This window comes from Gobio gobio (genome assembly GCF_949357685.1).
Source record: "Gobio gobio genome assembly, chromosome: 8".
In the NCBI taxonomy this organism is placed as follows: domain Eukaryota; kingdom Metazoa; phylum Chordata; class Actinopteri; order Cypriniformes; family Gobionidae; genus Gobio; species Gobio gobio.
Genome location: NC_137114.1, coordinates 13,259,733 through 13,281,038, shown reverse-complemented (window position 1 = coordinate 13,281,038; position 21,306 = coordinate 13,259,733). Strand labels below are relative to the sequence as shown.

The window sequence follows — 21,306 nt, the reverse complement described above, 5'->3', positions numbered from 1 at the left end:
ATTATTTTTCCCTTTATTGTTTAAATTCCTAGACTTTGTTATATTTCTGTAATGGATCACTATTTGTATTTAATAAATAATCTAGCAAGTCAAATTATTCGTTTGCAAGTGTGATCCTCTTTATGTGACGGTCGAGAACGAGCTGACCTTGACAATAGAAAATTGTTATATTAGGGACAGGACAGGGCTTGAAAACAGGACATGTCCTGGGAAAACAGGACGTTTGGTCACCGTGCGTACGACAGTTAGCGATTATAGCGAAGTTAGAGATTATAGTTTGTAAAGATTTAAATATGGATATTTTTAACAAACGCATTGCTTCTCTAGAAGGCCTTTATTAACCCCCCAGAGCAGTGTGTATTACAGTTATGATGGATAGATGCACTTTTACGGACTTCAAAACAGAAACTGCAATTCACTGCCATTATAAGGAAGAGCCAGGACATTTAAAAAAATATATAACTCCGATTGTATTCGTCTGAAAGAAGAATGTCATATACACCTAGGATGGCTTGATGGTGAGTAAATTATGGGCTAATTTTCATTTTTGGGGGAATTATCTCCTTAAATAGTAGCTATAGCCGACCAACTCGTAGCCTCAGAGTTGCCCATCAAAAACAAAAGGGTAGCCTACTACAATTCACAACACTTTTTGTTGTCGATGCAAATTACACGTTTCTTGAGAAACAGCATCTCTGTCCATATATGCACGTGGTTACACTAACTTTAGCAGCTCCTGATGTGGACAGACAGCTGAAATTGCCAATCGCCCAGACAGCACTGGGACAAACGCGCCAATCCCGCCACACGATGATGCCCCGCGGACAGAAATAGACACCGAGCCGAGACTAGCGCCGTGTGCTTTCCAGCCAAAGGGGGGTGGTTTGCTGTGCCTTTAAACACTTTTCCCTTATTATTTAATCTCACGCGTCTACAAAATGGTCATTAAAGTCTTCCTGGCATCCTCCTCGGGATCGACGGCGGTAAGAAACTAGATAGCAAGTGTGTTATTATTGTTCAGTCATTCAACAGGTCTCTGAGATTTCGATTGTGTTTTAAGTTATACAGATTGTGTTTTATACAGCGCAATAATCGGCGGTGAATGTATTTAAACACTAAAAAAGAAGAAAAATGAACATGCTTTTGACTCAAGCTTGTTTAAATAATCCTGAGTGACCTAATAACCGTTGCAGCTCGGCCAGTTTCCTTAAATATCCCTGAGATCACATTCCAGAAAGCAGCAGCGATTCCTTTAAACATGATTTCTGTTACTCAGCAGGACGAGTGAAACGTGTTTATTTATTGATTTATGTTTTTTTTCAAGAGATATGGCTGGCTTACAGTGCTAATTAACCAATCTCTTAACTTCATCACTAACAAAAATGTACTTTGATGCTATCATGGGAGTACAATCTGTCCCTGAACCATGTCAATTGAGTGAGTATTGTTACAACCTACCCTAATACATGGTTGTAAGTAACACCTAGAAAACACCAGGTTACATTTTGCATTTGCATTTATGGTGGCCATCATTCAAAATAACTGATTGATTGCATAAACTGCTTGTTTTGAAAGATAGTCATCTAATTATTTTCTTTAGACAGGTCATAACTTTTTGTAAAAGTTAGATACACAGGGTTGCCAGGTCTGCGTAACAATACTAACCCAATGGCCAATCAAAAATAGCCCATAAAAGTAGCCAATGACCATATCCCATACATCAAAACTCAAAATATGCCATTCCCACACCTAAAATACATATTTTACAGTCACTGCTATGCAAATTGAAAACCACTAGGGGTGTAACGATACCCTCATGTCATGATCTGATACAGATCATGATACTGAACTCACATTACGATATTATTGCGATATTCCAAGACACAATTTTTTTTTACTGTTGATTAAAATGCTAAATTTGGTATTACATTGGGTGGAAATGAACACATGATTCTGAAGCTGAAAATATACACATATTGTAGACGAATATGCTTGCACTCTGTCACTGACTAGATATATTTTAAAATAATGTCGGCCACTTTTTACTGGTGGTAACATTTAATTATTAGGCATTATTTTGGACATTTTTGGCATTATTAGGACACACAAATATTACCCCATTGGAATATTATACATTATATTCAACATTATATAGTAGTTTAATGTGTAAACTTGAATTTTTTCCTCATATAGTAGCTATTCACACTACATATTGTCACTATCCCTGATACATATTGTTGCATTTTTGTATTGCAATATATTATGACACAATTTATTGTTACACCCCTAAAAATCACTATATCATAGTGATCGTAAACACAAATTCAAAGGCTCCACTGGCCCCCCTTCACAAGCAACGTTTTATCATTGGTAGAATATAAAATATTTTAATGCAAGCATTTCAGTCAAATATAATTCATGCAATATGTCAACTTTAACCTGCAAGGTTATTTCCATATTTCTACTACAGTTTGAAAATAAAAAGTTTAGACTTTCATTTGTAGCAGACAAAGGTTTGAGATATAAATACATAAAAGAGGTAAAAACTTTTTTGTTAAAGTAAATATACTCTGAAAATATAATGTGTGTGTTTTGGTCACACACAATTTTGGAAAATACACACATTTTGTGCACTGTTTCCGGGTCCAGTTGAGGTATTAGAAAGTGTTATAATCCTCCCCTTCTGGAAAGTCAGGATTGTTCTATGTGTTTTTTAAATGTATTACAGAAACATGGTATTATCATCTGACAACATTACTGTATTTACATTTCAAATGCATTATCTACTACATATACTGTTATCTGGAAAGTCTGATGTATGTTTTGAATTTGGAAGAATTTGAATGTTTCGTTTTTTTTCTAAATGTCCTGGGATTCACTTCAGTAATCTGTTATTACTAATACCACAGATCAAAAAGAAACAACAAGATGTTGTCGGGTTTCTTGAGGCACTTAAAATCGATTACGCACAGCTCGACATTGCTTCAAATGAGGATAATCGGCTGTGGATGAGGGAAAATGTCCCTGGAGAAAAGAAGCCCACCAGTGGAATTCCTCTTCCTCCACAGATTTTCAACGAGGAGATGTATTGTGGGGTAAGAACCTGCTGCAACAGAGGCGCCCATAAAACTGCCCTTCTAAAAGTTTACAATGTGGGTCACCTATGAGACATTATTTTACTCCAAAAAAACGTTTGCAAAAAAACGTTTGCGTCAGCCCCATAGGAAACTCCCATGGAAACCCATGGTTTGAATCTGGAAAATACTTCCAAGCTTTAGGACTATGTTTTGGGTTTCTTGGATTTTACATCTCTTAAAGGGATAGTTCGCCCAAAAATTCAAATTAGCCCATGATTTACTCACCCTCAAGTCATCCTAGGTGTATATGACATTCTTATTTCTGACGAATACAATCAGAGTTATATTAAAAAAGTCCTGGCTAATCCAAGCTTTATAATGGCAGCGATTATTGCTCTGTTTTTGAAGTCCATAAAAAATGCATCTGTCCGTCAAATAACATGCTCCACACTTAATAAAGGCCTTCTGAAGCGAATCGATACGTTTGTGTAAGAAAAATAACCATTTTAAAATATAAGTACCGTTTTGGCCTATCGCCTTCTGTATTCAATTTATGGAAGAAATGTTAAAAAAGAATGTCATATACACCTAGGGCCCTATTTTAACGATCTGAAACGCAAGTGTCAAAGCGCGAAGCGCAAGTAACTTTGTGGGCGGGTCTCGGCGCTGTTGCTATTTTCCCGGCGGGATAAATGGCTCTTGCGCCCGGCGCAAATCTAAAATGGGTTGGTCTGAAGTAGCTTCATTATTCATAGGTGTGGTTTGGGCGTAACGTGAATAAACCAATCAGAGCGTCATCCAACATTCCCTTTAAAAGCAGGTGCGCAAGTTCCATAATGGATTGCTATTATTATGGCGTATTTACCAGGCGCACGCCAGGAGCGGTTCACAGCCGAGGAGACTGATGTTCTTGTAAGAGCAGTGAAAGACAGAGAAGTGAAGTTGTAATGTTGTACATTATGGTAAAGGTGATTTCACAGTCTTTTTTTTTTCAGTCTTTCAGTTTTTTCAGTTTTTCAGTCGATTTTTTTTCCTGGTTCTTGACGGACAAACCAATTTGTCAGATGTCCTTATATACATATATGTCTTGCCACTATTGGGCAAACAGGTCTTATCCTTAATTATTACAATTAGCCTGAATCATTTGTAAGCTAGATTTATGCCTATTTTTTCACATCTTCGTGGCACACCACAATGATTTCCGTCATCTCATGTGTTAATATTTTTTTAGTGTAACAATTTATGATTTGCAAAAATAACTGTTGCATCTGTGTAGATTACATGAGCAAAGTGTATGCGCGTTGTGCACGCTATACATTATGGTCAAGCATGCGCCCTTAAAATAGCATAATGAACAACGCGCAACGCGCCACTGACTTTAGACTAGGTTTTTTCTGGTCAGTGGCGCAATTGTTTAATGGAACAGCAAAATAGCACCAGGGATTGTTTGCGCCGGAACACGCCTCCTTTTTTGCGCTGAACCGCCCAGGGAGCGCAAGTTCATTCACTAGTTTAGCGACGTGCTTCTGTGGAGTGAAAAGCGCGCTTTGCGCGGGTGCAAAATAGGAATGACACATGCGTCGTGTACAAAGTCAATTGCGCTGGGTGCAAGATAGGGCCCCTAGGATGACTTAAGGGTTATTTTTCATTTTTGGGCGAACTATCCCTTTAAGAGATGTAAAATCCACTTTATAAGAAACCCAAAACATAGTCCTAAAGCTTGGAAGTATTTTCCAGATTCAAACCATGGGTTCTCTTATGAGAGGTTCTCTCGTATTGCGTAAGTTTCCTTACGCATCAGGAAAGTATTCTTTCTTCGAGATTTCTGAAAAACCCAAAATTATCCTTAATTTTGTAACATTATCAACGCAGTGCGGCAGCCTGGCAGACCATAGCAGGCTATTCCAGCGTGCTATTGGCTGCTCTGCTGGCAACTGCAGCAGCCTATCGGTGAGCCCGCGTGACGTGGCGACCAATGAGGGCGCCTCGCGCCCACCTGGCTTCATTTGCCTACAGGTGGGGCGTGGCCACGTGTATATAAGCGGGGCTCACGGGCTGCGTATTCGATTTTCTTCAGCGAAGCCCTTCGCATCGCTGGATCTGGAACCCGCCGCCGTGATCGTGCAGACGAGCAAGCAGAGGACAGCGCCTGAGGAAGCCGCCAGCATCGCGCCACCTTCAGCCATCCGTGCCTGCTCTGCTATCCGGCAGCCCATATCCTTTTACGCTCAAGTGTTGTCGCCGCTGCGTCACACTTTCTCAAAAAGAGCCAAGCGTTTGATACAAAATGTCTCGTTCCACCTGCGGCTCGTGTCACGCGCAGCTCAGTTCTGGGGACCGCCATGTGATCTGCGCTCTCTGCCTGGGCCGTGATCATGCCGCCGCCGCACTACTCGCTGGCGGATGCCCGGAGTGCGAGGAACTGACGATGTCGACCCTGCGGGCTCGACTCAATCAGTTCGATGACGACATCCCTCCAGTCCCTGCTAAGCCGCGCAGAAAGAAGCGCCGCTCGCAGCGGACTCCGGAGTTCGCAGAGAGAAGCTCGCCAGAACCCTTCCCGCCGGCTTCACTCTCGCCTTCCCCGCCCCCACCCCAGGCCGCCATTTCTGTTGCCGCCTCCGGGGATGAGGCGGATGCGGCCGCGGAACGCGCCGACAGCTGCTCCATCGTGGCTTCCGACAACGAGGACTGGTCTTCCGCGACCTCTTCAGTCCGGGCCTCCGGACGCTCTCGAGCGGGTGAGGACGCGGAACTGTTGCGCCTTCTCACCCGGGCTGTCGAGCAGCTAGGCCTCGAATGGGCCCCGCCCAAGGTGGCAGCGCCGAATTGACTTGACGGATGCTTCCTAAACAGTCGCCGCCGTGCACCCACCTCCAGGACTGCACCTTTTCTGCCAGAGCTTCACGAGGAGCTCGCGAAGTCCTGGAACGCGCCATTCTCCGCGAGGGTCTCGTCTCAGGCTTCTTCGGCGCTCTCACAAGTTGACGGCGCGGCTGAGAAAGGCTACAATTCTATCCCTCCGGTGGAAGAGGCGGTCGCAGCGCACCTTTGCCCGCCTTCTGGTTGGCGCTCAAAGGCTGCCCTCCCGTCTAAGGCCTGCAGAGTGACGTCATCGCTGATCGGCCGGGCTTTCGCTGCCTCCGGTCAAGCGGCATCTGCTCTGCACTCTATGGCCGTGCTGCATATCCTCCAAGCTAATCTCCTCCGCGACCTGGACGAGAAAAGCTATGACACTGAGTTGGTCACGGATTTGCTAAGCGCGACGGATCTCGCCCTTCGCGCTACCAAGACCGCAGCACAGGCCCTCGGACGCTCTATGGCCTCCCTCACGGTAGCTGAGCGCCACCTCTGGCTCACGCTCGCGGATATGCGAGAAACAGAGCGCGCGGCCTTTCTAAACGCCCCGCTCTCCCCGTCTGGGCTCTTCGGACCAGCGGTCAAGGGGATCGTCGATCGTTTCTCTGAAGTGCAGAAGACGACTCAGGCCATGAACCTCTTCCTGCCTCGACGCCCCGGCGCTAGCAATAGCTCCGTTGCTCGCCGTCCTCGTGACCAGCCAGCACCGAGCTCCGCGCAGCGCCCAGCGCGGCCCCCTTCGTCTCAGCGAAGACCGAGCGGCCGCCCCAGATCGCGCTCTTCCAGCCGTGGTAAGCGGCTCCATAGGGCGTGGTAAGCGCCTCCCCCTCGGGGCCCCCGGCCTAGGATCGCGCTGAAGTCCGAGCCTCCAAAGTCCTCCTAGCCAGAGGCGAGAAACGACGGTTAAGTCCCGCCGCGGCCGGACCACCGTCAAAACTCTCTTTCCTGTCAGCCCCCACCACTGTGGCTGCTGCAGATGGATTTCACACAGCCAACGAGCCGGCAAAACTGCCCTCTCGCCTGTCAATAACCGCCGTTTTTACGGCGAACCAGAGAAATCACAAAAGTTGCATTATTTCTGGTTGCACGGCTCACGCCGTAGGTGTTTCAAATGCAGTAAATGTGCCCACTTTTCTGTGTTCACCCCTGCACACAAGCACTATAAACCCCGTGTCTCTCACTCACATAAAACGGCCACCGGCCGCTCGAGTGCTAGAGTTATGTCACGTGTCCGCTTGTTTGCGTCCACGCCTAACCACCACACGCGCTGTCACACAGCCACTTTTAACCGGTCATGTTCCACGCGTAGGAGTTGTGCCCGCTCAAACGCGCTCACACATTTTAGCGAACATTATGCCTCAGGCGCTACGCGCCGCGCCACACACCATTTGTTCTCCGCCCAGGGTGGCCGGAGCGATGAGTGTAGGGCCACACACAAGCCACTCCCCGCTCGAAGCGGCAGAGATACAGTGTGTAGGGCGGCCAGCCATCGCGAGCGATCGGCCGGCCCACAGCACAGAGAGCGCGCGCACTGCGCCCGCCCCTCCTATACAGGCCGTCAAACCCGCGAAGCGCGGCGTTTCGAGCCCGGAGGCCGTTCTATCCCGTGTGGCACATGCGAGAGCGTGGGAAGCCATTCCAGGTGTATCAGAATGGGTGCTGAAAACAGTGAAGCACGGCTACACTCTGCAGTTCGCTCGCCGCCCTCCGCGCTTCTGTGCGCGTACGGAGACGAGAGTGAGCGAGGAAGTAGCACATCTACTTCGAGCAGAGATAGCCACGCTGCTGTGCAAAGGGGCTATAGAACCGGTTCCCCATTCTATGAGCGAGTCAGGCTTTTACAGCCGGTATTTTCTCGTGCCAAAAAGGGATGGGTCGCTCAGACCGATTCTGGATCTGAGGCGTCTGAACAAAGCTCTTATGAGAAGATCGTTCAAGATGCTCACGACCAAGCAGATCCTCGCGCATATTCGCCCGAGAGACTGGCTAATCTCCCTAGATTTGAAAGATGCATATTTTCAAATCAAGATAACGCCGCGTCACAGGCCATTCTTACGATTCGCCTTCGACGGCCAGGCTTATCAATACACCGTCCTTCCGTTCGGCCTGTCACTAGCACCCCGTACATTTATGAAGTGCATGGACGCGGCCCTCGCTCCCCTGAGAAGTCGAGGGATGCGAGTATTGAACTATCTGGACGATTGGCTCATCCTGGCGCAGTCAGAGGCCGAGCTCCTCGCCCACAGGGCAATGCTGCTCAGCCATCTGGACAGCCTGGGGCTCACGGTCAATTGGACCAAGAGCTCATTAGTGCCCACGCAATCAACCTCATTTCTGGGTTTGAATCTGGACACTGTGGCAATGTCAGCCCGCCTGTCACCCCAACGCGCGCGCCAAGTTCGGCGCATGGCTGCGTACTTTCGGCCGGGCAAAATCGCACCTCTCAAGCTCTTTCAGAGGATGCTGGGACGTATGGCCTCAGCTGCAGCTGTGCTCCAGCTGGGCTTAATGCGCAACGCCCGAGTGCCTCACAGAGCCTGGGCATCCGGAGGCTTCAGGATCAGAGTGACTCAGGGCTGCGTTTCAGCCCTAGAGCCCTGGTTAGTAGCCGACTGGTACCAGCGGGGAGTGACGATTGGGAGCCATCTCACACCGCAAGGTCATCTCGACGGACGCCTCCACCTCGGGTTGGGGCGCCGTTTTCGAGGGCAGATCAGCTTCGGGCCTCTGGTCGAGCAGAGAAAAGCTCCTACACATAAACTGTTTGGAGATGATAGCGGTAGAGAACGCGCTCAAGCAGTTTCTCCCGCTTATACGAGGACACCACGTGTTGGTCCGGTCGGACAACACCACAGTGGTGTCCTACGTGAACCGGCAGGGCCGTGTCAGGTCCAGGTGTCTGGGCAATCTGACAGAACGCCTGCTCGTGTGGGCACACACTCGCTGAGAGCTGCGCACGTACCGGGCCACCTCAATGTGGGCCCGGACAAGCTGTCCAGGGGCCTCATTCTCCCAGGAGAATGGTCCCTGCACCCTCAGACAGTCCAGCTGGTATGGCGCCTAGTCGGCAGAGCGGAGCTCGACCTCTTTGCAACAAAAGAGAACGCCCGCTGCCCGAGGTTTCTGTCCAAAAGCGAGGATGCGCTGTCCCAACCTTGGCCCAGCCTCCCGCTGTATGCTTTCCCGCCGATTTCCCTATTGCCCCAGGTCATAGCGAAATTCAGGGAGACGCGCCGCCCGGTGCTCCTTATAGCGCCGCGCTGGGAGAACCAGATTTGGTACCCAGAGCTGGTGAAGCTGTCGCACTCACCCCCCTGGCCAGTTCCACTGAGAGCAGACCTCCTCTCTCAAGCAGGAGGGTCAGTTTGGCATCCCCATCCAGAGCGATGGTCTCTGCATGTATGGGTGACCAACGGATACCCGTTGACCTGCCCGAAGGGGTTATGAACACGATTTCACACTCTAGAGCCCCCTCGACGAGGCGGTTATATAGTTGTAAGTGGTCGGTGTTCACTGAGTGGTGTGTTTCCAAGGGATTGGACCCACAGCAATGTGGGGTCCAGCGGGTGCTCTCCTTCCTCCAGGAGCTTTTGGAACTGGGCAGGTCCCCTTCCACGCTCAAAGTGTATGTGGCGGCTATAGCAGCGTTCGCTCAGACGACGCTAGGTAGCACGCTAGGAAGGAACGAGCTCATCATCCGTTTCCTCAGAGGAGCCAGACGGATGAATCCCCCGCGGCCCCCATCGGTTCCTATATGGGATCTGGCCTTGGTCCTAGAGGCCCTGAAGGCTCATCCCTTTGAACCGCTCGAGACTGTGGAACCAAGGTTCCTTTCGCTAAAAACCGCGTTCCTGATAGCTCTGGCTTCAGTAAAACGCGTGGGGGATCTACACGCGCTCTCAGTGAGCCCGACGTGTATGGAGTTCGGCCCGAATGACTCCAAGGTCATTCTTAGGCCGAGGCATGGTTATGTCCCCAAAGCGATAGGCACTCCCTTCAGGGCGCAGATTGTCTCCCTCTCGGCTCTGCCAGCATCCGATGAGGGGGACGGTGGCAATGTCCTCTGCCCTGTCAGGGCATTGAGGATTTACGTCACACGCTCCGCCGCCTTCAGGCGCTCTGAGCAGCTATTTGTTTCGTTTGGAGGGCGCACTAAAGGTCTCGCCTCCTCGAAACAGACCCTGTCCAGGTGGATAGTGGACGCGATTGCAGCAGCTTACGCTTCCAAACACCTGCAGTGCCCGCTAGGTGTCAGAGCACACTCCACCAGAGGCATGGCCTCTTCGTGGGCTTGGCCCAGAGGGATTTCCATCCACGATATCTGTATGGCAGCAGGCTGGGCCTCCCCATCTACGTTCGTGAGATTTTACAATCTGGAAGTTCCTGCCTTACAGGCGAAAGTGTTATCAGTTCAATAGGGCTGTTGGTTCTGCCCAGTGATTCTGCGCAGACATAGCTCACATACTGGTAGTAAGTTCGGTACTAGGCTTATGTGAATTTGAAGGAGACCGGTGGTGCCGTTCCCTCATTTACGAGACAAGCTGTTGTGAGTTTGAAGGTGACCGGCGGTGCCGTTACCTCACTCATATAACAAGATATTGTGAATTTGAAGGCGACCGGCGTTGCCGTTCCCTCATTCATGAGACAATGTGTGACGAATTTGAAGGAGACCGGCAGGTGCCGTTCCCTCATTCATGGGACAGGGTGTTGTAACCACCCGTTGTAACCACCCGTCAGTTCGAATGAAGTGTCTGTATATGTGGTGGCCCGTTTTCCTTACCGGCCACCCTGCCCGAGCAGTGTTATGGTCCCCGGTTCCCTGGGATACATATGCTGTACGCGAGGCACGCACGGCGTTGACAATGTGTTCCCGATGCGTAAGGAAACTTACGCAATACGAGAGAACCTCTCGTAAGAGAACGATACTCGGTTACTTAACATAACCTTGGTTCTCTCTAGAAGAGGGAACGAGTATTGCGTTCCTTGCCGTGCGCCCCGCGGGCTTTTACGCTTCAGAACTACGAAAACCAAATACGCAGCCCGTGAGCCCCGCTATACACGTGGCCACGCCCCACCTGGAGGCAAATGAAGCCAGGTGGGCGCGAAGCGCCCTCATTGGTCGCCACGTCACGCGGGCTCACCGATAGGCTGCTGCAGTTGCCAGCAGAGCAGCCAATAGCACGCTGGAATAGCCTGCTATGGTCTGCAAGGCTGCCGCACTGCGTTGACAATGTTACAAAATTAAGGATAATTTGGGGTTTTTCAGAAATCTCGAAGAAAGAATACTTTCCCGATGCGTAAGGAAACTTACGCAATACTCGTTCCCTCTTCTAGAGGGAACCGAGGTTACGTTAAGTAACCGAGTATCGTTTCCTTGGGAGTTTCCTATGGGGCTGTAAAATCGCAAACGTTTTTTGAGTAAAATAATGTTTGTGGTTAACTATTATAAATTACATTATAAATTAATGGGATAGTTGACCCAAAAATGAAAATGATATTATCATTTACTCACCTTCATATCGTTTTAAACCTGTATGAGTTTCTTTGTTCCGTTGAACACAAAAGAAGATGCTTTGAAAAATGTTGCATTCTGGTCTCCATCGACTTCCATTGTATTTTTTTTCCTACTATGGAAGTCAATAGGGAACAGCAACTGTTTGGTTACCCACATTCTTCAAAATATCTTCTTTTGTGTTCAGCAGAAGAAAGAAACTCATACAGATTTGGAACAACTTGAGGATGAGTAAATTCATTTTCATTTTTGGGTGAACTCAGATTTTAATTCTGTTGTGTTTGCTGTTTTTTTGTTAAATGTACTTGTTTGCAGTTTATGTAGTGAACAAATTGTGATCTTTGAAGAACTTAAACTAATTCATGTGAATTATGAATCCATTTGAATTATCCACTAATTCACCAAAATGTACAATAGTTATGAATTGTTGTGGGATTGCTTTGGAATACTAAACATTTTGATCCATTATCCTCTAAAAGTTATTGTACGGCTTCATAATATTTGAAAATAAATGTGTAAGTCATATGGACAACTTACTTCTACCACATTCATTTTATGGTATGTTTAGCAGATGCGGTCCCATCCACTAATAGAGAAAATAAAAACAGTCTGGACCCTCTGCTTGATAGCTCCTTTTGAATTCCAGAGAAATGACACATAAAATGCTAATGATAGTTTCATATCCTAAATTGCAGGACTACGAAACATTCTTTGAAGCCAAAGAGGACAACGCAGTCTATGAATTTTTGGGTCTGACACCTCCACCAGGATCTAAGGTTGTATTTTTGGTTTCTTTCTGCGTGCTTCCTTTTCTTGATTGATAGAAACCATTTTAAAGGGTTAGTTCACCCAAAAATGAAAATTAGCCCATGATTTACTTGACCCTGACTCATAAATGCATTCTTCTTTCAGACGAATACAATCAGAGTTATATTAACAATGTCCTGGCTCTTCCCAGCTTTATAATGGCAGTGACTTGTTGGATCATTTTTGAAGTTCATAAAAGTGCATCTATCCATCATATAACTGCTCCACACGGCTCCGAGGGGTTAATAAAGGCCTTCTGAAGCGAAGTGGTGCGTTTGTGTAAGAAAAATATCCATATTTAAAACTCTATAGACTAAAATAACTAACTTCCGGCGGTCAGCGGTAGCAGGTCGACTTGCGGCGAAAGAGTAACCCTTGACCCTTGAGCCCTTGATACATGCGTATTGACGAACGCAGAAGCACAGAGGATAGAGTAAAACAAAACACCGGTCATGAATTAGAAGTCTAAAATAAATTTTTTTAAAGAGGAATGGCAAAGAATTTCGATATAAGAGAAGAGGGGCTTGAGTTTGTTGCCCAGCCCTATCCGCGAGAGGCGTCAAAGCTTGCGATGCGTCAGGGGTTACTCTTTTAGCGCAAATCGACTTGCATACCGCTGACCGCCGGAAGCTAGCTATTTTAGTCTATAAAGTTTGAAAATATGGATATTTTTCTTACACAAAAACGCCACTTCGCTTCAGAAGGTCTTTATAAACTCATGTGGAGCAGTTATATGATGGATAGATGCACTTTTATGGACTTCAAGAATGACCCAACAAGTCACTTCCATTATAAAGCTTGGAAGAGCCAGGACTTTTTTAATATAACTCCGATTGCATTCGTCTGAAAGATTAAATCATGTGCTAATTTAAATTTTTGGGTGAACTTTAAAGGGTTAGTTCACCCAAAAATGAAAATTCTGTCATTAATTACTTGCCCTCATGTCGTTCGACACCCGTAAGACCTCCTTTCATCTTCAGAACACAAATGAAGATATTTTAGTTGAAATCTGATGGCTCTGAAAGGCCTCCATTGGCACAATGGCACTTTTCACTCTCAAGACCCTTAAAAGGTACTAAAGACGTCGTTACAAAGTCCATCTCACTACAGTGGTTCTACAATAACTTTATGGAGTGACGAGAGTAGTTTTTGTGCGCAAAAACCCCCCCGAAATAACGCCTTATACAGTGATGACCAATTTCAAAACAAGGTATCATGAAGCTTCGAAGCGTTATGAATCAGTGAGTCGATTCAGGGGTTTGAATCGCCAAAGTCACGCAATTTCAGCAGTTTGGCGGTTTGACACGCGATCCGAATCATGATTCGACCCGCTGATTTATTTCGCTTCGTTTTGAAATCAGTCATCACTATATAAGTCGTTATTTAGTTTTTTTTTAATGACGTCTTTAGTACCTTTTATGGGTCTTGAGAGTGTAAAGTGCCATTGTGCCAATGGAGGCCTTTCCGAGCCATCGGATTTCAACTAAAATATCTTCATTTGTGTTCTGAAGATGAACGGAGGTCTGACGGGTGTCGAACGACATGAGGGTGAGTAATTAATGACAGAATTTTCATTTTTGGGTGAACTAACCCTTTAAGGTAATCCCTTTAAGGCCAATTCACACTGCATCGACAGATGGCAACAGACACTTCGTCAGGTTTTGTTGAATCAGTGTGTTACTCCTGTCAGCATCGGTCGGCTCTCGTTTTTTGCCGATTGAACGTGTTGAATTTCCGTTTGTCGGTCTAGGAATGACGTACTGTAAACTGGTGACTGTCAGCGTCGGCCTGTCGGTGCTGTGTGAATTGCCCTTTAGCCTGCAATATCTTAAAGTGATACCAGAAATAATGTCTTAACAACTGGGCCAAATAACAACCAAATCTTTTTCACTTGTTCCCGGTCCTGCCAACAACCAAAACACGGCTTTGGTACCGTTTTAGGCCTCAGCTATCTTCAGATGTTTTTTTCAAATGTTTAAGTAATGCAGAATACAGAAGTGGTGCGCATATGATTAAAATATGTCAGTGCCATTGTTTTGTTTCAAGATGCACCACAGTATTGTTTTTTTTTCTAAGGCACATTTATAAAAGCTACTTAAATGCCCTTGTTGAACTAAGGCCTAATCCTGAGTTAATCTAAACCCTGTCTGTGAAACCGGGTCCTAGCGTAATACAACAGCCAGTAAAGATATCCCAGGCTCCTTGGGATCCTCTGAAACATTACCAGGAGAGTCTTTGGTGGTGGATGGATAAATGTCAGTAGAATGACATTTAATCCTGAAAGTGTGTTTGAAACTGTAGAATCCGGTCTTCTTCCTCTCTTCTTTTTAGCATTTTTGGTGAATTTTCCCTTGCTGACAGCGATTGAATTGATTCTCCAGTGCTTTAATAAAAATCTCTCTTGGTGTAGGAGGCACAACAAGCTGAAAATTCACAAAAGCTTCATAATGGATCTGGCACAGAGGAACATCTTGGTGATGACACAACAGTAATACCCGATTGAATTTCTTTTACTCTTTGGTTTATATGTATTTAACCGAAATTCACTTTCAGTGCATTTCCAGACACGTCTTTTTGTATGCTTTTCGTCTGCTTTTTGTTCAACTGGACAAGTTTTTGTTCACCAGTCAATCACAACCTACACTCTCAGAGTAAAAAAAGGTACAAAAGCCATCACCCTTTCAAAAGGAACATCATTGTACCTTATTTACCCCTAAAGGGCAGTGCTTGAAGTGGAAAAAATAAAGTGGCGTTACTCACTAAAGGGTAAAAGGGTTATTACGGGGGTTTGTTTAGTCAATAATTCAAGAAGGTCCATATTTTAAAGCTTTTTCTAACTTGTACTCAGCCTTAAAACTAACATATAGTTCTTGTAATTGTTTAACTATAGCATTTGTTACAATAAAAGATTATTTACAAGGCAAGACCATTGACGGCTCCTCATTACCATGCATGTTAACTTTTTTTTTTTTATCTATAGCATTTGTTATGAAAAATAGCAACACAGTTAGAAACTATAACTACATCATGCCACAGGTGTAATATACATCTTTACTGAAAAATCTATTCCCTTAACTGATTATCTATTATAAAACTACAACTAGTTAAAATGTACCACAATAAATACAATAGAACGTGATAAATTCTAGTAAATGTGGTCATCATGAGTTTAAAAAGCTTGCAGGATGATGTTTTCCCCTCTTTTCATCAGACATTTTAGTGGCTGTTTTAGAACATTTTCGACTTTCTCTGTAGTGTTTTACTACATTCTCAATAGCATTCACATGGGTCGGACATTTCATCATCATCATAGGAACGGCTTGTGCAAATCTTAACACTTTTGGGGCGCGCTGGTGAAGACATTGACTCGCGCTCCACATAATAAACAATTGGGCTTCAGTCACAGTCATAATGCACAGATAATTGATCTGTTATAAAAGCGAGAAGTAGCGGTACGCAAGAAAAAGTGCAGGTACGCTTAAGAGTAAAATGTAGAAATGTTGGTATTGTGTACCGGTGAGTATCGCCCCACTTCGGGTGCTTATTAGTACCTTAAAGGTACATATTAGTCCCGTAGTTCCTAAATGGTATATATTAGAACCTTTTGAAAGGGTACCATCCCAGTGGGGTTGGGTATCATTTGATTTGAACAATTCCGATTCTGCTTATTGATTCCTAATTTCGATTCCAATAAGGGAAAAAAACCCCCAACAACTTAGATATCATTCACATTTATTTTAAGTCTTATTGGGAAAAAAAATGTAATTGTAGCTGAATACCACGAACAAAAATCAACAGGCTAAAGAACACGTACTCAAGGAACTTTTGCCTATGGTTTAAAAATACCACAGCAAAAACAACTAGTCTAAATAATATCAATGTCAAGCAATATTAAACACACACGTAAACACTAAAAACGAACAAATAAACAAATTAGCAATTGCACACATAAATACAACTGAACAAAGATGCAATTGAAATAAACAGTGTTTTAAGATGTTCAGGTACAGATACTAATCAAATGTAAAATAACACTGCACTTTATGAATAAAATATACATTGCAAATATATTTACAAAAGTGATTCCGTCACGAACAGCGAGTGAATTTTATCTTTGTCTTTTGTTGTTTGATTAACGTTATTATAGAGACGTCAGCGGGAATATTAGGCTGCTGTCACTTTAAGAGCTGCACGCATCCAATATACTGCCGGTTTTTTTCTGTTTACGTTCACTTAAGACATAACCGACTGTGTTTATGAGGATATTTTGTCATATTTTTGTGTATTTGTCCATCCAAGCGTAAAAAGACGTGGAAGAGAACTTAGTTTAGGATCGCACATTATACAGTAGAGCTGGCTTTCTGTGCGCACGTCATTTTGGATGTGTGAGCAACAAATAAAACAGCACACAATTCTTCTTGCGCTTGAATGGTTTAAAATCATAGTAAAATGCACACAAAGATTGTTAAGAAGAATCGAAATGCACGTGTCTTATCGAATTTTGGAACCGGTTCTCAATACCCAACCCTACATCCCAGTGACAACTTTTGTACCATTTTTTTTTTTCTGAGAGTGTAACTTAACACTCACGCCATGTTCAAATTAGTATACTACTCACACTACTTCAGCAGTATGTAGACTGTTCAGGGTACATTTGCAAGTAATTCCTGCATGACTTACATTTGTGTATGGACCCTTTTCACATTTCCGCGGTTCTCAGAAGCGGAAGTCGTCATAGTTGGGTGAACTTGCATGTTGAACGGGAGATGACAGCAAATATAATTTTTGTATTTGCATCTGCTCTAAAAGCAAATGAAAAATGTTGTGATTGTGATTCCACGACTTTCCAAAAGAGGATATAACAATATAGTGAGATTGATGGTCAGAAGAGAGAAAGATGTGAAATTAGCATTGTATTAGAAACACCCTCCTCGCAGCAGCGTTAATTCTTCTTTTGTCATTTACTGCCAAGGTAATATAACACAACGCATAGTGTTATAAATGTGTATTAAATTTGTTTAAAATGAACATATTAAAAACTTTCCTTTAGAGTTGCGATGTTGATAACTGTACAGTCTGTGAAAAGGGTCCATTGTATTCCACAATGTTGTTACAGCCTCAATTTTTAACATGTCCTTTTATTTGATTATACTGCCATAATTTAAGACTTTTATGAGAGCTTATATTTCTGAAATGATAATTCCTCACGGATTATTTCACAATAACACTTTATTAAAGGGCTCATTTGTTAACTTTAGTTAACATGAACTAACTTTAAGCTATTTTTTTTTTTACAGCATTTATTACCCTTTGTTATAGTGTTAGTTAAAGCCACAATATGTAATTTTTCGCCGCTAGAGGTCCCATATAAAAAAAGGCATAGCTTGATGACGCCTTGATTTTGCTGAGTTTTTATTATGCCGCACACGAGCGCTTCCGCTCATGCATATGTGGGGTAACGCAGCGCTGTTTTATTATATTATGTACATTTGAGTGTGCATTCGCTTGGCGGCTACTATGAGAGACTATGCACACTGCAGTAGATCGATATTAGGCATGGTAAAACATGGTACTCGCGGTAAATCAAGAAAACCAGATTTTTTATTTTTTTATTTAACCTTTATTTAGTTAACAGTTGCTCACCTGTCTAATGAAACACATCATATATTAAAGTGTCTTTGGTGTTTCCATGGTTTCTACAAAATAAAACTGGAAACCGAGGGTACCGCGGGTATGATGACATTGATAGGTGACGCACAGACACGGTCCATGTCCTGGATAAAATTGCATATTTCGCTGCATTTAACATTTGAGATAATGTAAGTACACAAGTCAACAAAATATATAACATTGTTCTAGTGTTTTTTGGATATTTGAATCCAAAAATCTTACATATTGTGCCTTTAATAAAATACAATTGTTCATCGTTTTTGTGCACAATGCATTCTTAACAGATACAACTTTTGATTTAAAAAATGTATTAGTAAACGAAGAAATTACCATTAATACATTTTTAATAAATATTTGTTAATAAATGCTGTAGAAGTATTGTTTATCGTTAGTGCATATTAATGTAGTTTACTAATGTTACCAAATGAAGCATTATTGGAAAGTGTTACTTTAAAAATGTGCATGCTGTCTTCTTAATCCACTGCATTTGTGTAGGGTTTTTAATATTAACCACGTTTAATCAGGCATGCTTTTTTACTGTTTCAGATACTCAAAAGAAATGCGGAAATCTTGTTTAGATTTGATGTTTATGTTTATTTCTGATTGATGTTTATGTTCACAATCATTTCAAAGTTACATAGAAATGACTATGCGATTACAACCCTATGTAATTACATGTACTTACAAACTTATTTTGTATTTACAACTATGTAATTATAACTATATTGACTTATGTTTGTTTGAGGAAAATATTTTTCTTCCAATGTTGTTTTGTCTTGAAAAATATAGATGTCCTTTGAGGATTTTTCAACATTGCAAACTTATATCCATTTTGTTTGGGAGCATTGTCTAACAAACAAACCCTCTTTTCTTTCTTAGTACTCTTCCTCAAATTCCATTGGTGATTGTTCTTCAAAAAACCCAGTTCATTTACTCATGCCTGTTTTCATCCCGAGGGACCTGTTGTAAAACTACCCAGGATCCTCTGATGCCTTTTGTCTGTGCCTTTGTCAGTCCTGTAGTGTCATAACAGTTTCCCCTTTCCTGGGATGCGTTGTTTGCTCTTCTAGAAAAAGGAAATCAAGGAGGCTGAGCAGAACGGAGATGCACACACAGCAGAGCTGGAGGACGATGATCCGGGCAAGAACGTGCAGATGGACACTCAAAAAGAGGATGAGGAAGAGGAGGAACCCGCAGAAGAAGACGAAGAGAGTGTAACTGACTGATAAAAACTCCTAATTTACCCTCGTTCCTTCTCAAACATCTTCTGCTTTCCCATACCTGCTCATTCCTCTTCCAAATAATCCATAATATCTTTGCTCCATCTATTAACCTCAAGGGTTTTTTCATACAGGTCCTGTAATCTATGCATCTGAATTAACATCTAACGTCCTGCTTTACCATCTCCTCTCTTCTAGTTTGATTCCTACTAGGGTTTTTCTTGTTGACTGTGACTGTTGTGTCAATGAAGATTGTTGGTTTTTATTCAGTATTTGTTTCTTTGCCTCATTTTATCAGCTTGTTTAATATTATATTAACTTTGTTTTTGTTAGAGAAAGGAAGCTGAAGAAGAAGAGCAGGTAAGGAAAAAGTTCTTAAACAATTTTGCATGTCTTAATCGTTGTAGATAGACAGACAGACTTTTGATTATTCTTCTAGAATCAGATTTGTGAGGTCAGGCACTGATGTTGGATGAGAAGGCCTGGCTCTCAGTCTCCGCTCTAATTCACCCCAAAGGTGTTCTATCGGGATGAGGTCAGGACTCTGTGCAGGCCAGTCAAGTTCCTCCACACCAAACTCACTCATCCATGTCTTTATGGACTTTGCTTTGTGCACTGGAGCGCAGTCATGTTGGAACAGGAAGGGGTCATCCCCAAACTGTTCCCACAAAGTTGGGAGCATGAAATTGTCCAAAATGTCTTGGTATGCTGAAGCATTAAGAGTTCCTTTCACTGGAACGAAGAGGCCAAGTCCAACCCCTGAAAAACAACCCCCACACCATAATCCCCCCTCCACCAAACTTTACACTTGGCACAATGCAGTCAGGCAAGTACCGTTCTCCTGGCAACTGCCAAACCCAGACTCATCCATCGGATTGCCAGACAGAAAAGGGTGATTGGTTACTCCAACACGTCTCCACTGCTCCAGTGGTGGTGTGCTTTACCCCACTGCATCCCACGCTTTACATTGGACTTGAAGGTTTGGATGAGCCGCTCGACCATGGAAACCCATTCCATGAAGCTCTACACACTGTTCTTGAGCTAATCTGAAGGTCACAGAAGTTTGGAGGTCTGTAGCTATTGACAGAAGTTGGCGACTTCTGCGCACTGTGAGCCTCAGCATGCGCTGACCCCGCTCTGTGATTACCACTTCGTGGCTGAGTTGCTGTTGTTCCCAACTGCTTCCACTTTGTTATAATACCACTAACAGTTGACCGTGGAATATTTAGTGGTGAGGAAATTTCACGAATGGACTTATTGCACAGGTGGCAACCCATCATGGTACCACACTTGAGTTCACTGAGCTCCTGAGAGCGACCCATTCTCTCACTAATGTTTGTAGAAGCGTCTGCATGCCTAGTGCTTGATTTTATACACCTGTGGCCATGGAAGTGATTGAAAACCTCGATTCAATGATTTAGAGAGGTGTCCCAATACTTGTAATATATAGTGTAGATAGAATGACAGATAGAAGGACATATATAGATATATTTGCCTAAATGTATTCCAATGTGGTTTTATTGTGTTATCCAACAACTATTACAAACGTTTAATCGTACTATTAAAAGTAATTGCAATGGTAATAAAACTAAGCAATGTTTAAACCTGATTGTTTTATAATTATATTCATTACTATTCTGAATGAACCTTTTCTCTTTTTCTATGACTCACAGGAAGGAGAAGAGGACAAGGTAAGACTGACATCTATACTTTTAGTTTCTATATAAGCATTTTGCAATTTTAACAACAATAGCCTTAGTCTTTACACATCAAGATGATTCATGTTAGGCTGTGACATCATTCATAGAAATGGTTTATATTGTACTGTGGCATGTTTCCTTTGGAAATAACCCAAATGAAAGTGGGGAATAAAGAAACAAATGTGTGTATCACAGGGTGGAGGAACAGTTGTCTTTAGAGCGCTGTATTTTCTCTGCCAAACTGTGGAAGTCATTCATCTAAAAACAAGAACTGCTAATTGCTATGACTTCTAATTTTGTCAATGTATTACATTTGTCCAGCCTTTTTTTGTTTGTTTGTTCATGGTTCCCATGGTCATGGAAAACATGGAAATATCATGGAAATTATGGTTTCCAGGAAGAAGTAACAGAAATTCCTTTAGTGCATATATTTATTATAGTTTTGTTTCTGCTTCTAAAAT

General features: G+C 43.6%; 1 protein-coding gene across 10 annotated transcripts in view; it reads left to right on the top strand.

Annotated features, from left to right (window-relative positions):
- The first annotated feature begins 779 nt into the window (after window positions 1-779).
- The window catches only part of sh3bgr (SH3 domain binding glutamate-rich protein), a 39,549-nt gene continuing 19,022 nt past the window's right edge, over window positions 780-21,306 (top strand). For 2 of the 10 annotated variants that reach the window (XM_079824426.1, XM_079824425.1), the window contains exons 1-7: window positions 823-983; window positions 2,910-3,095; window positions 12,144-12,224; window positions 14,666-14,743; window positions 18,996-19,139; window positions 19,479-19,505; window positions 20,819-20,836. In XM_079824426.1, coding sequence (XP_079680552.1) covers window positions 939-983; window positions 2,910-3,095; window positions 12,144-12,224; window positions 14,666-14,743; window positions 18,996-19,139; window positions 19,479-19,505; window positions 20,819-20,836 — 579 coding nt within the window. In that variant the 5' untranslated portion in view covers window positions 823-938. Of the gene's footprint in view, window positions 984-2,909; window positions 3,096-12,143; window positions 12,225-14,665; window positions 14,744-18,995; window positions 19,140-19,478; window positions 19,517-20,818; window positions 20,837-21,306 lie in introns of all 10 variants that reach the window. The other 8 variants (XM_079824421.1, XM_079824420.1, XM_079824424.1 and 5 more) reach the window with 7 other exon arrangements.